The following is a 12,093-nucleotide window of genomic DNA, read 5'->3' on the forward strand; positions in this document are numbered from 1 at the left end:
CCGCTGGGCAGAGTGGGCACCTGGATGGAATATTCTGAGGTCGTGGCTAGGCGTCCTGCAGCTGCGCTTTGGGCATGACCCTCTCTGCCCTGACCTCATAGGGAGCTCCTAACCAGCTGCTTTCTTTTCTCAGGAACGTCGCTTGATTTTCTCTGAGACAAGCCCACCCGTCCAGCAAAATAGAGTCCCTCAGGGTGACGGTTGATTTCCTGAAGGTGCCCCTTGGCCTGAAGAAGCCGGTGCTGAAGGAGGTGGCTGTGGGGCCCCCCAAAAGGCCCCAGCCCGTGGCCCTGGAGCGCTATAAGGCGCGGCGTTCAGACGCCATGGATACCGAGTCCCAGTACTCGGGCTATTCCTACAAGTCGGGCCACTCCCGCAGCTCCCGCAAGCACAGGTGGGCAAGCGCAGGGGTGATGTGGGTGGTGGAGGGGTGTGTTGGATAGGGGGTGCTTGAGAGGTGGGCACGCAGAGGGGCTGCTGAGAAGACCCAGTCCCCCCCTTTGACCTTCTGTGCCCGTTCCCCTGGCCTCCTGCTGCAGGGACCGCCGGGACCGGCACCGCTCTAAGAGCCGAGATGGGAGCCGCGGCGACAAGTCGGTGACGATCCAGGCTCCAGGCGAGCCCCTGCTGGACAACGAGTCCACGCGAGGGGATGAGCGGGTGAGCATCAGCGGGCACGGGGTCTGGGTCAGGTGATTTCAGGCGGCTCCGTGAAGCTGGAGGTCCATCAGATGGGGAAGGGCCTGGAAACCTGGTCTCTTTGGACAGAGGCCCTGTCAGGGAGGGCATCTTGTGTCACGGTTCCTTCTGCTTGGTGTCCCGAGGTAGGACCCTGCTTCAGCAGAATTCAGGGCATTTCAGTAGAGATCCCTTTGGAAGCAGCAGCCTCTTCCTCCTTATGTCAGAGAGGTAAGGTGACCTGGGCTGTGTCATGGAATTGCCTGGCCCCTCTGGACTGAGGCCAGCCAGTCCCGTGGGCTGGGAACCAGGAGCAGGAGGGCCCGGTGGGTGGGGTCTGGGAGTGTGGGCCGCGCTGAGTTTTCCCTGGGCCCCAGGCGTGGGCGCTCGTGCGCCCTCTGGTGACAGCCTGCAGAATCGCATCGCCGGCTTCCGGAGGGAAGCAGGTGTGGGCGGAGCTGGTGGAGAAAGGAGGGGGAGAAGGGGGCGGACCCTGCCCCTCCGGGGGCGCGGTGAGCAGGTTGTGCCTGCTCTAAGCTCTTTGGCCCACTGTGATCGCCAGCAGGGAGGTCAGTAGGCAGAACACGGTGCTGGTTTAGGGCAGAGGCAGGTCAAGGTGACTCCGCGGTTGCCTGTGTCACGTGCCTCCCGCTGGTCCTTCTTGGGAGCATCTCTGGCTGGAGACTCCCAGCTCCTCTTCCCTCACAAGAAATCTCTGTGACTGATACTGGGACTTCCTGGGTCTTGGGAGCAGAGGAGTACCTAACGGAAATACTCTTTCTCCTCTTCCCAATCCGGTCCTTTCCCTGAGACCTGGCCTCCTGAGTTCTTGAAGGGACCCCGAAACGTGGTCAGCTCATCTGCTGTGAGGGAGGAGGCCACAAACCCTTGCTCCTTGGAGAGGGTAGGCAGCGTGTCTGGGGGTCAACTTAGAGTGAGGAGTAGACCCGGGTCCTCGAGCTGAAAGTGGTCAGCGCACCCACTTTCTGTCATCAGATCAGACTCTTCTCCTGTCCTTGGGAGCCCCAATCACTGACTCCGCCAGACATCTCCTACACTCCGCAGTCGGTGTCTTAGTCCTGAGACTCTGTATCCCCAGGCTGTCCGGGAGTGGAGGGTGTGAGCACTGATGGCCACTGATGGTCTCGGGGCTCCTCTGTGGGCTGGTGTCTGGCCTCTGCAGAGATTGCTTGAGTGAATGGTACTTAGAAGGACACCTGGGGACCTCAGTCTGCCCTCTTGCCCCCAGGAACAGGCAGCCGCTGTGCTGTGGGCATTCGGACGGCCCAGCAGAGCCGGCAGGCAGACCCGAGACCCAGAGTGGCCCTAAGTGTGTCCATCGCCCATGCCCTACACTGGTCACTTGCCTTCGCCCTCCTTGCCCCCGGGGGTCCTCTGCCCTTGGCCACACTGCTTTTTTTCAAGTCACTCCCTTAGTCAGAAACCTTGAGTGGCTCTTGATGTCTGAGAATAGGTGCTTCTGGCTTAGCCTGGTTTGCAGATGGCCTGCTCAGGCTCCAGCCGGCCGTGCCTGGATCTGCTCCTGGCACAGGCACCCTGCTCGTCCTCTGGGTGCCTCAGCGCACCCTGCCAGCCTCCAAACGTTTGAGTGATTCATGGGGGTCTTGCTAAAATGCAGATTCTGGTGCGGTCAGTGTGCGGTGGGGCCTGAGACACCGCGTTTCCAACAAGCTCCTAGACGTCCACACTGCTGGTCCACGCATCACATTATGAGTAAACAGGCCTTAGGGATTGTTAGGTGAATTCGGTGATTCTCAATTTTAGATGAACATTAAAATCATCTGTTTTTTGTTTTTTTATTTATTGTTTTTTTGAAAGTCTATTTGAGAGAGAGCGAGAGAGAGAGAGAGAGAGAGTGCGCGCATATGTGCAAGCATATGGGGGGGCGGGGAGGGGGGAGGGGCAGAGGAAGAGGGAGAAGCAGACTCCCCCTGAGCCGGGAACCCGAAGACCCGAAGTGGGGCTGGATCCTGGAACCCTGAGATCCTGACCTGAGCTGAAGTCAGATGCTTAACTGACTGAGCCACCCAGGTGCCCTCAAATCAAAGTTCTTTGTTTTTTTTTTTTTAAGTTTGTCCTCTTGGGTGGGATCTGGGTATGGTGTTCTTTCCCGAGCTCGCTACTGTGTGCCCTGAGGGTCCAGGTCTCGGAGGCGCCAGCCCTGCAGAGGCCAAGCTTGGGCACCGAGTGGAGCTCCGTAAGTATTTTGATGGTTGCATATCGGCTGACTGCCCTCTCTTTTCTCTCTTGCTCTGCTGTCTGTCCGCCCTCCCGGCCCTGCCCCGCCCCTCCTTTTCCCTTCCCCTCCCCCTGCTCCTGTCCTTGGGGCTTCGGCCCCTCCTGCCGTAGGATGACAACTGGGGGGAGACCACCACAGTAGTAACGGGCACCTCCGAGCACAGCATCTCCCACGATGACCTCACGCGCATCGCCAAGGACATGGAGGACAGTGTCCCGCTGGACTGCTCCCGTCACCTGGGCGTGGCGGCCGGGGCCACGTTGGCGCTGCTCTCATTCCTCACGCCGCTGGCTTTCCTGCTGCTGCCCCCGCTGCTCTGGCGGGAGGAGCTGGAGCCCTGCGGGACGGCCTGCGAGGGCCTCTTCATCTCCGTGGCCTTCAAGCTGCTCATCCTGCTGCTGGGCAGCTGGGCGCTGTTCTTCCGCCGGCCCAAGGCGTCGCTGCCGCGCGTGTTCGTGCTGCGCGCCCTGCTCATGGTGCTGGTCTTCCTGCTCGTGGTGTCCTACTGGCTCTTCTACGGTGTGCGCATCCTGGACGCCCGCGAGCGCAGCTACCAGGGCGTGGTCCAGTTCGCCGTGTCGCTGGTGGACGCCCTGCTCTTCGTGCACTACCTGGCCGTGGTCCTGCTGGAGCTGCGCCAGCTGCAGCCTCAGTTCACGCTCAAGGTCGTGCGCTCCACCGACGGCGCCAGCCGCTTCTACAACGTGGGCCATCTCAGGTGCGGCGCGGGGCCGGGAGGAGGCCCAGGGCTGTGCCGGCGCGTGGGAGAGGGCTGGCGGGGCTGGCGGTGAGGAGCTGGAGGGCTGTAGGAGCAGTGGAATACTTGGCACACAGGTTTTCAACAGCGCGGGGTCCTGGGGCAGGTTGGTTGGCCTGGGAGTTAGGAGTGGGGGGAGAACAAGTAGTGAACCACTGGGGACTTCAGAGAAGGCTGGACCAAAGGGGCATGAACGGGGGCTTTTGGGAGTCATGTTCCTGGCCTTCCCGGAGGCACAGCCTTGGTGAGCCCTCAGGTGAGTGGTCACTGAGATGAGCTGGCCAGAGGAGGGACCCCCGCAGAGGAAAAGAGTGGGGGGTTCCTCTGCCCTCCTCCCCAGGCCATACAGAGTGTCAGGAGCACCTCCGGGTCCTGGAGGGAATCCTGGGGGGCTCTTGGAGGGGATGAGGTGACCCTTTGTGGGGACCCAGGCCCAATGCCCTTTCCCCCCCTGGGCTTCAGCCCAGCAGGGATTGACTGGCAGGCCCAGCCCTGGGGAAGGCTTGGGAGCCTGGTAAGTCGACCTCAGGCCCTGAGACAGGCTTCTTGGAAGCAGCTTGTCCCTGTCCTTGTCCTTTCCTGCCCCGCCGACCTGCCCTGATGTCTCCCTCCCCCTGGCACCCCTTGTCTGTCCCTTCTCCCTCCCCCTCCTGCCGTCTCCCCCACAGCATCCAGCGCGTGGCCGTGTGGATCCTGGAGAAGTATTACCATGACTTCCCTGTCTACAACCCTGCCCTCCTCAACCTGCCCAAGTCCGTCCTGGCCAAGAAAGTGTCTGGCTTCAAGGTGTATTCCCTCGGAGAGGGTGAGCGGCCCTGCTCCCCTGCCCTCCCGTCCCTCCATCCCTGAGCAGGGCTCTGTACTTGCTCCCTGTTTCTCTCTCAGCCTCTTCCCTTGCTGTCCCCAGCCCTTTTTCTTCTGTCATTTCCCTTGACTCCAGGTGGCTGGTGTAGCTGCTGATTCTACTTGCTGTCCCTTTATGCTGCGGTGTGTCCCCCCTGCCCCCATTCTGCCTTCCCTGCGTCTGCTCACCAGCCCTGGTCCTAAGCCCTCAGCTCTCTGAGCTCCAGGTGCTCCTGCAGCGGGAGGAGCCTGTGCAGGACCCCCCCCCCCCGGGCCCTCCTGGTGGCTGTCTGGTGGGCCTCTCCCTGCCGTGGCCAGGAGGGCTGGGAGTGGGGTATCGCAGGGGGTGGGCACAGCCGCCTCTGGACACGTCAGGTTGCTGTCTCCAGACTTCCTGGGATGGGAAGCGAGCATGCTGTGAAGTGACCACGCCCGTCTCTCCTGCTCCTGGCAGAAAACAGCACCAACAACTCCACGGGTCAGTCGCGGGCCGTGATCGCCGCGGCCGCTCGGAGACGTGACAACAGCCACAACGAGTACTACTACGAGGAGGCGGAGCACGAGCGGAGGGTGCGCAAGCGCAGGGCCAGGTGCGTCCTGGGGCGCGGGTGTGGACGGGCTGGGGAGAGAGACCAGCGGGCCTCTGTGCCTGCGGGGAATGCGCGAGCCGTCGCGATGGCGTGCGGTGTGAGCATCCGTGTCCCGTGGCTGCTGTGACAAATTCCCCTCAGCTGAGCGCTGTAAACCAGCACACACTTCCCAGCTCGCAGTCCGTGGGTCAGGCCCTCAGTCAGTGTCACAGGCGGAAATCAAGACGACTGCCATCCAAGCCTGGGTCCCCTTCCAAGCTCAGCCCTCACTGGAATCAGTTCCTTGTCACCTGGCCTCAGGGGCAGTCAGGATATGACAGTTCACTTTTTCTAGCAAGAACAGGGCACTCTGACATCTGTACCAGCTGGAGAAAACCCTGCTGTTAAAGAGCTCACGTGATAAGGTCAGGCTGGCCAGGGAAGTCTCCTTGTTTATAACGTCCGGGTCAACTCGCTCGGCGCTTGAACTGTATCTGCAAAACGTACCGAGTGAACTGAATAGCCAGGAGCCGGAATCTGTCGGGGGTGAAGGAACGGGGCATCCTTGAGTTCTGCCTCCCACTGTGGAGTGGGGACCCGGCAGACCACCCGAGCCTTGCCTACAGCAGCGGGGACTGAGGCTGGACTGGGCCTCCTACCAGTAACTCTTGGAGGCCTGCTCAGCTGATGGTACCTTTTTACCTGCAGAAAATGAGGTTCTGGCGCTCCTGTCTTGGTGCATTCCCCTCTCTCCCTGTTCACATTATTACATACACTGAAGTCATGCGTGAAGAGTCTTTCTTGGTGCCTGCTGCTGCCACGTCCCGCCGTGGCGTGTTGGGATTTCCTCGCGGCCTCCGGCAGGAGAGGACCCCAGGATTTGACCATCGCCTTGCCCTCTGCCCCCCCGCCACGGTCTCATGAGATTGGTGTCCCCTGCTATAGGTCGAAGACCAGCAATGCCACTTCTTTCTTTTCTTTTCTTTTTTTAAGATTTTTTTTTTTAAAGATTTTATTTATTTATTTGACAGAGATAGAGACAGCCAGCGAGAGAGGGAACACAAGCAGGGGGAGTGGGAGAGGAAGAAGCAGACTCATAGTGGAGGAGCCTGATGTGGGGCTCGATCCCATAACGCCGGGATCACGCCCTGAGCCGAAGGCAGCCGCTTAACCGCTGTGCCACCCAGGCGCCCCTCTTTTTTTAAGATTTTATTTAATTATTTGAGAAAGCGCGTGCGCGAGGGTGGAGGGGCAGAGGGAGAAGGAGAAGCAGACTCTCCGGCTGAGCAGGGAGCCCGAAGCGGGACTCGATCGCAGGACCCTGAGATCATGACCTGAGTGGAAGGCAGATGCTTCACTTCCTGAGCCCCCCAGGCGCCCCCAGCAATGTCATTTCTTTGACATTCCAGCACGTCCGGGTTGTCTCAGAAATGGCCCCGGTGGGAAGGAACCCAGAGGCCACACACCCCCTTCAACCTTCTGCCCCAGGCAGGGTTTTTGGCCCTCCTGGGCTGCCAACGCCGTTCTTGGCCCTCAGTGGATGTTTCCTTCCCCTATTACCTTGGTTGTCACCAGGAGAAAACTTTTCCCTCGGTTCACCTGAGATAAAAGGGTTTTTTAGAAGGAGCTGCACTGAGACGCGGAAGCCCGAGAATAAACAGCCGAACCCGAGCCACAGTTTACCCCGCCCAGAATCCCACCCTCAGCTCCCCTCGGTCCCCGGGTTCCTGGCTCTCCTGACGCTGCCACGTGTCTGTATGCTTTTAATGTAAATCGACTTCTTTTTCCTGCTTCCCCCGTAACGCCATCTTTTGAGACTCACGCCTGTTGCCTGTGAGCGGCGGGTGGCATCTTGTCCCCGCGCGGTGGCTCACGGGTGACTCCCACGCCCTAAGCAGCATTTGGGTTGTAGTCCTCTTCCTTCTTTGCCTGTCTTGATGGGCGGGTAGTCCTGCACACACGTTTTCCTTCTCTGTCTGATGGCCAGCCGCGTGTCTGCAGCCGTCCAGGCCTTTCGTGAGTAGTTTGCTCACCTCTGCCATTTTGCTCTAGCGTTCTTGCCTTTTTCTTCTTGGTTCGTAGTCAGTTCCTTGCAAACCCATCCCCCGAACAGATGTTAAAGTTGCCCGCTTTCTGTGCTTGTGTGTTAGTCAGCCAGCGAAGTGTGATTTGGGGGTCCCAGGTAGGACGGCGGCTGCACGAGGGGCTGTGCTTTTTCCCAGGCCCTAGCTGTCTCTGGCTTTGACACTGGGGTCCCTGTGCTCGACTCCAGAGCGCTACAGCTGTTTCCTACCTTCCCACCCCCCTGCCCCCCACCACACCGTGCATGTGCACCCCCCCCCCATGCACACAGCCCCCATGGCCCAGCCCACGGCTCCAGGTGGGTTTGTGTTGTTTCAGGGAGGGAGGTGCCCAAGGCCTGACCTCGCTCAGGCTGCTGGAGGGCTGGAGCTGAGGGAAAGGTGGGAGGTGGGCGTGTGGTCCAGGCCCCTCCCGTCCCCAGGCTTGTGGTGGCGGTGGAGGAGGCCTTCACTCACATTAAGCGGCTGCAGGAAGAGGAGCAGAAGAACCCCAGGGAGGTGATGGACCCCCGGGAGGCAGCCCAGGCCATCTTTGCCTCCATGGCCCGCGCCATGCAGAAGTACCTTCGCACCACCAAGCAGCAGCCTTACCACACCATGGAGAGCATCCTACAGCACCTCGAGTTCTGCATCACTCACGACATGACGCCCAAGGTAGGCCCGCTGCTGCCGGCACCCCGCCTCGCCCCCCTGCCCGACCTCCCTTTCCATGGTGCTCTCCCCGCACCTGGCCCTGCAGCCCCGCCTCCTCCCCTCCTCCTCCCCCTCATGGTCTCTTCTCCCATCCCTGCCCCCCACCTCTGCTCTGAGTCAAGTTCCCAGGTGGTGGGGAGCAGGGGCAGCTTCCAGAGTCTTCTGGGACGGCTGAGACCCGACTCCCGTCTCTGCAAGGGCTCTGCGCTTGCACCCAGAACCCTGCCCCTCATACCCCTTCACCTCCACCGAGTGTGCTTTGTGCTCATTGCAAGCCGCTACCCTCCCCTCAGCTTTGTTGTCAGCCTTCCAGAATTGTCCCCAGCCACCCCTGGTGAGCAGCGTGACAGCCTCCATGAGAGCTGAATGCAGGGGAAGGAAGAACGAGGGAGGGCTCGGGGTCCTAGCCTGGTGCGGGGAAAGTGCCGGGGCACAGTCCCGACCCTGGGGCGCCCCCCTCCTCTGTGGGCTCCGCTTCCCCATGTTTAAAACAAAGGTCTGAAGCAGAGGAGCTCAGCCCCTTTCTGCTCTAACGTTCCAGATGGTCTGGAAGCAGGGCATGAGCTGGGGGACACCTTGGTTGTCTCTGGAAGCTGTGCCCCCAGGGGGCGAGGGTGGCGGGTGGGTGGGAGAGATGCCCACGCAGCCCCTGCCCCCCTCCGCAGGCCTTCCTGGAGCGGTACCTGGCGGCCGGACCCACCATCCAGTACCACAAGGAACGCTGGCTGGCCAAACAGTGGACACTGGTGAGCGAGGAGCCGGTGACCAACGGGCTCAAGGACGGCATCGTTTTCCTCCTAAAACGCCAGGACTTCAGCCTGGTGGTGAGCACCAAGAAGGTCCCCTTCTTCAAGCTCTCCGAGGAGTTTGTGGATCCCAAGTCGCACAAGTTTGTCATGAGGCTGCAGTCCGAGACCTCGGTGTGACTGGCAGCAGCGGCAGGGGGGCTCCTGCGGGCGGGGGAGGGCTCGGCTCTCACCCCTGCCGGCCCTCGTCCTCCTGCCCCCATTTACTTTTACTTGAATTGACTCCCCCACGCGTCTGCTCCCCCCCCTCCGTAGTTGCCCCACGTGAGCCTCAGGAGGCCGCCTGTGTCAGCAGAGCCTGGGAAGCTCGCTCTCCCCAGCCCTCACTTGGTGTCATCCTGCAGGAAGCCGTGCCTCTCCCCGTCTCCTTCCCTGTGGCGGTCTCTTCTGAGAGGGGGCAGGGCCCTCCTGAGCCCCCACCCCCGAACCAGGTTCTCCTCGCAGTTTCCCGGGGCACAGAAGGGGGTCCAGAGAGCCACGGTGCCAAACTCCTCCAGACGGCGGGTCCTCCGCGCCTCCTGCCCACTCAGCCCGCCCGGTACAAACGCTGAGATCTGGGGGCAGGGCCCCCCTGCGCCCCCCCCGCCACGGCCTGAGTCTGCCCCCCCCCACCCCGCCGGGGTCATTGGCTTCGGCTGTCAGAGCCTCCCCCGCACAACCACACACATTCAGGGCGAGGGAAGAGCCTGCCCTTCACCCCAAAGTCTCTACCTTCTGTTTCTGAGTCGTACGGTCTCCTGTGACCACAGCCAAACGGAGGCAGAAGCCCTCTGTGACCACTTCTCCTGGGCCGTGGGGACGGGGCCTTTCCTCCCTGGGTCCATCCTGGGCAGCTTCTGAGGGAAGGTCGAGAGAGACCCCGGGGATCGTGGCGGATCCCAACCTCTGAACCTGCCTGGAGCTTCATTCCCGCCTTGCTGGGACAGGTTTCCCCTTCCCGGTGAAGGATGGCAAGTAGATGCCAACGCAGGTTTAGTGGCTTCCAGACCATGACCCAACCCCCGTGGTCTTAGACCAACGTTTTTCTTTCCTCTCACCCCCCCCCCCCAGTGTGTCTTCTCTCAGCGCCAGGGACCTGTTGCCTCATCTCGTTTGGGGGGGAGCCAGTGGCTCCTCCTCATCCCCTGCCTTAAGCCCACTTCTTTGCCTCAGGGGTCTCTTTTCCTTGGCTGGCCAGGGTCCCCTCCTCTCCCTGCCTGGCTCTCTGGGCGCTCGCCTCCCTCAGTGCTAGGGTGAGGGACCAGGATTGCTGCCTTTGCGCGTATCCGTCCCTCACGCCGTTGCGCTTCTGTCGTCTCTACACCCCATCTGAATTCTCGAGAGTTTAGGTCTCATTTTGAGCAAAATTCGCTGGCCTTCTAAGACGTATTTTTGGTGTAAATCTGAGCCTTTCACTCAGACGAGTTTCAATTACATAGTTTTAGCCAAGGGAACTGGAACCTCAGCTGGGATCCACGTGGGGGACCATCCGTGGCTGGGCTGGGCTGGAGCACGCCCCGGGGGCCAGTGCCCCTCCTCAGGCCCATCTTCTCCTGGCAAACTCACTTGTTCTTGCCACGAGGCGCGCCCCCTGGGCTCAGATCCCCACTGGTCTCTGACCGGGGAGGCTTCCTGTCTGTGTAGGGGCAGCCCAGGCATGAGGGAGCCTTGTGATGGCCTTTCCCCCTTGTCCTCTCTGAAAAAGCACATCTGTCCACCCACCACTTCCTAGAGAAGGGCTCTTCAGTTCGTGCTGACCCCGGTCCCCACAGGTGTGGGTTGGGGGCCTGACTTAGGCGGTGCCTGAGGGAAATGCATCTGTCCTGGGGGTTATGGGAAGGTATCTTTTCTTCTCTTCAAGGACCTGGTTTCAGAGGAGTCCCTCCTGGGTCACATTTCTAAATACCTCACTATCCTGGAAAACGGGGCCTGGATGGTGGGCAGGAGCGGGGTGTGGTGTGACGGAAGGGCCGGGGTGGGGCGGCAGACGGAAAGTATCTGGGATCTTTGTTGCTGCCCTACGTTGGGGGTGGGGGAGTGTTTATTTTCAGAACCTGCCATGTTTTTAACCACTGTGATGTTTTCATTCCTTTTAACTAAAACAAAAAGCAAACTTTCCCCCCAACTCTCTAAGCACTAAGGGCTGTGACCGAGAACGGTAGTGTTTTGGTCCTTTGCATCGGAACTGTGGTATCTTTGTCTTCTTTGACGATTATTATAATTATTATTATTTTTTAAAATGTCAGGATGAGTTGTCAAGTGTTTGGCTGTGTGTGTCTTTTGCTTCTCGCACGGGGAGCTGTCTTCATGCTGTGAACGGCCGTGGGGCGCGCCGGCTCAGGCCCTCCACGCACTGTCCCCCCTGCTCTGCCGGGCCCGCCACGCACTGGGTTTTCTTGCTCTTCTCCTGTTGGGGGAACAGGTTCTCCACCTACCCGTGGCCCCCCTGCCGCTCCCCCAGGACGCCGGCCGTGTGGCTGGGTCTCCCTGTGTTCTCTTTTCTGTGACTCCACGGCACCCTCCCCACCATACCCAGCAGGCCGGCCTAGCTTGTCATCACCTTGGAGCGCCCCGGGGACGCTGCGCCTCAGGCCTTTACCTACCTCGCCCCACTGCCGCGTCCCACTGGTCCCCGCCGACTCCCGCTTATTTCTTTTTGATCCTTCGTTGTTTCTTCCCGCCCCTGTCCCATCGGAGCCTTTCATTTCTCGCTCCACATTCCTGTTGCAAACCCCGCCATGGTACCTGTGAAGAGGCATTGGGACCCCCCAGAACCTTCTCATCAGAAACACCGCTTCCCAGAGTCTGTGCTTCTCTCCTCTGTGGGGCCCCAGGAGCTCCCTCCCCCTCCGTGCTGTCTGTCTGCCGGTCTGTCTGTCTTCTCTTTCCCCTGCCTTTCCCCCAGGGCGACATCTGCTGACGGATTCCGTCCTGGTGTGTGATTGTGTGATTCGTTCTTCTGTGCGCGAAAGGAAGGGGCTTGTTTTGGGTCCCTTCCAAGTGAGATTGTGAAGGTAGAATTTGCCACTGTCGAATCTAGATTTTTTTCTTTTCTTTCTTTTACATTTCTTTCTTTCTTCTTCCTTTTTTTTTTTTTTTTTTTTGGGTTACAGAGACCTTGTGCATGCATGTAGAAAATTGTAAAATGTAAATTTTTTTTTAATATATAAAAAGCTTGTTTTTACAGTTTGCAGTGGATCTAAACATTATGGCAATTTTAGGGATTTTTTTTCTTAAACATAGGAACTAAAACTGTACAAATTTTTTTTTATATAAAATAAAGACATTTGACTTTTGTGGGGGCATTCGGTTGTTTTTCCTTTTTTACTGGAGTGGGAGAAAGAGAGGTCAGGCAATTATGTGCTCCTTGTTAGGGGGAGAGTGGCCAGCAGGGGGCAGTGTGAGCCCATCATTGCTCCGCCTGCCC

The 12,093-nt window shown here is 59.7% G+C and overlaps 1 protein-coding gene across 2 annotated transcripts; it reads left to right on the top strand.

The window, feature by feature from the left end:
• Positions 1 to 323: 323 nt before the first annotated feature.
• Positions 324 to 9,227, top strand: VANGL2 (VANGL planar cell polarity protein 2). Of its 2 annotated transcripts, none has more exons than XM_040635915.1 (7): positions 324 to 394; positions 540 to 660; positions 3,049 to 3,656; positions 4,364 to 4,504; positions 5,000 to 5,128; positions 7,611 to 7,842; positions 8,547 to 9,227. In XM_040635915.1, exons 1-7 carry the CDS (start codon positions 324 to 326, stop codon positions 8,805 to 8,807), a joined length of 1,563 nt encoding a protein of 520 aa, XP_040491849.1. In that variant the 3' UTR covers positions 8,808 to 9,227. The 2 variants fall into 2 exon arrangements, with proteins under 2 accessions (XP_040491849.1, XP_040491848.1); XM_040635914.1 differs by having other exon boundaries at positions 4,364 to 4,500; positions 4,993 to 5,128.
• Positions 9,228 to 12,093: the final 2,866 nt, after the last annotated feature.

The sequence above is a fragment of the Ursus maritimus genome, unplaced genomic scaffold (genome assembly GCF_017311325.1).
Source record: "Ursus maritimus isolate PB19 unplaced genomic scaffold, ASM1731132v1 scaffold_2, whole genome shotgun sequence".
Taxonomy (NCBI): Eukaryota; Metazoa; Chordata; class Mammalia; order Carnivora; family Ursidae; genus Ursus; species Ursus maritimus.

What these genes read in the sequence shown, in the direction of transcription:
- VANGL2 (XM_040635914.1), top strand. Translation starts at nt 324, where the DNA reads ATGGATACCGAGTCCCAGTACTCGGGCTATTCCTACAAGTCGGGCCAC. An exon ending in CCACGCGAGGGGATGAGCGG is followed by an intron (nt 661 to 3,048) that starts GTGAGCATCAGC and finishes CTCCTGCCGTAG; the next exon opens with GATGACAACTGGGGGGAGAC. An exon ending in GTGCGCAAGCGCAGGGCCAG is followed by an intron (nt 5,129 to 7,610) that starts GTGCGTCCTGGG and finishes TCCCGTCCCCAG; the next exon opens with GCTTGTGGTGGCGGTGGAGG.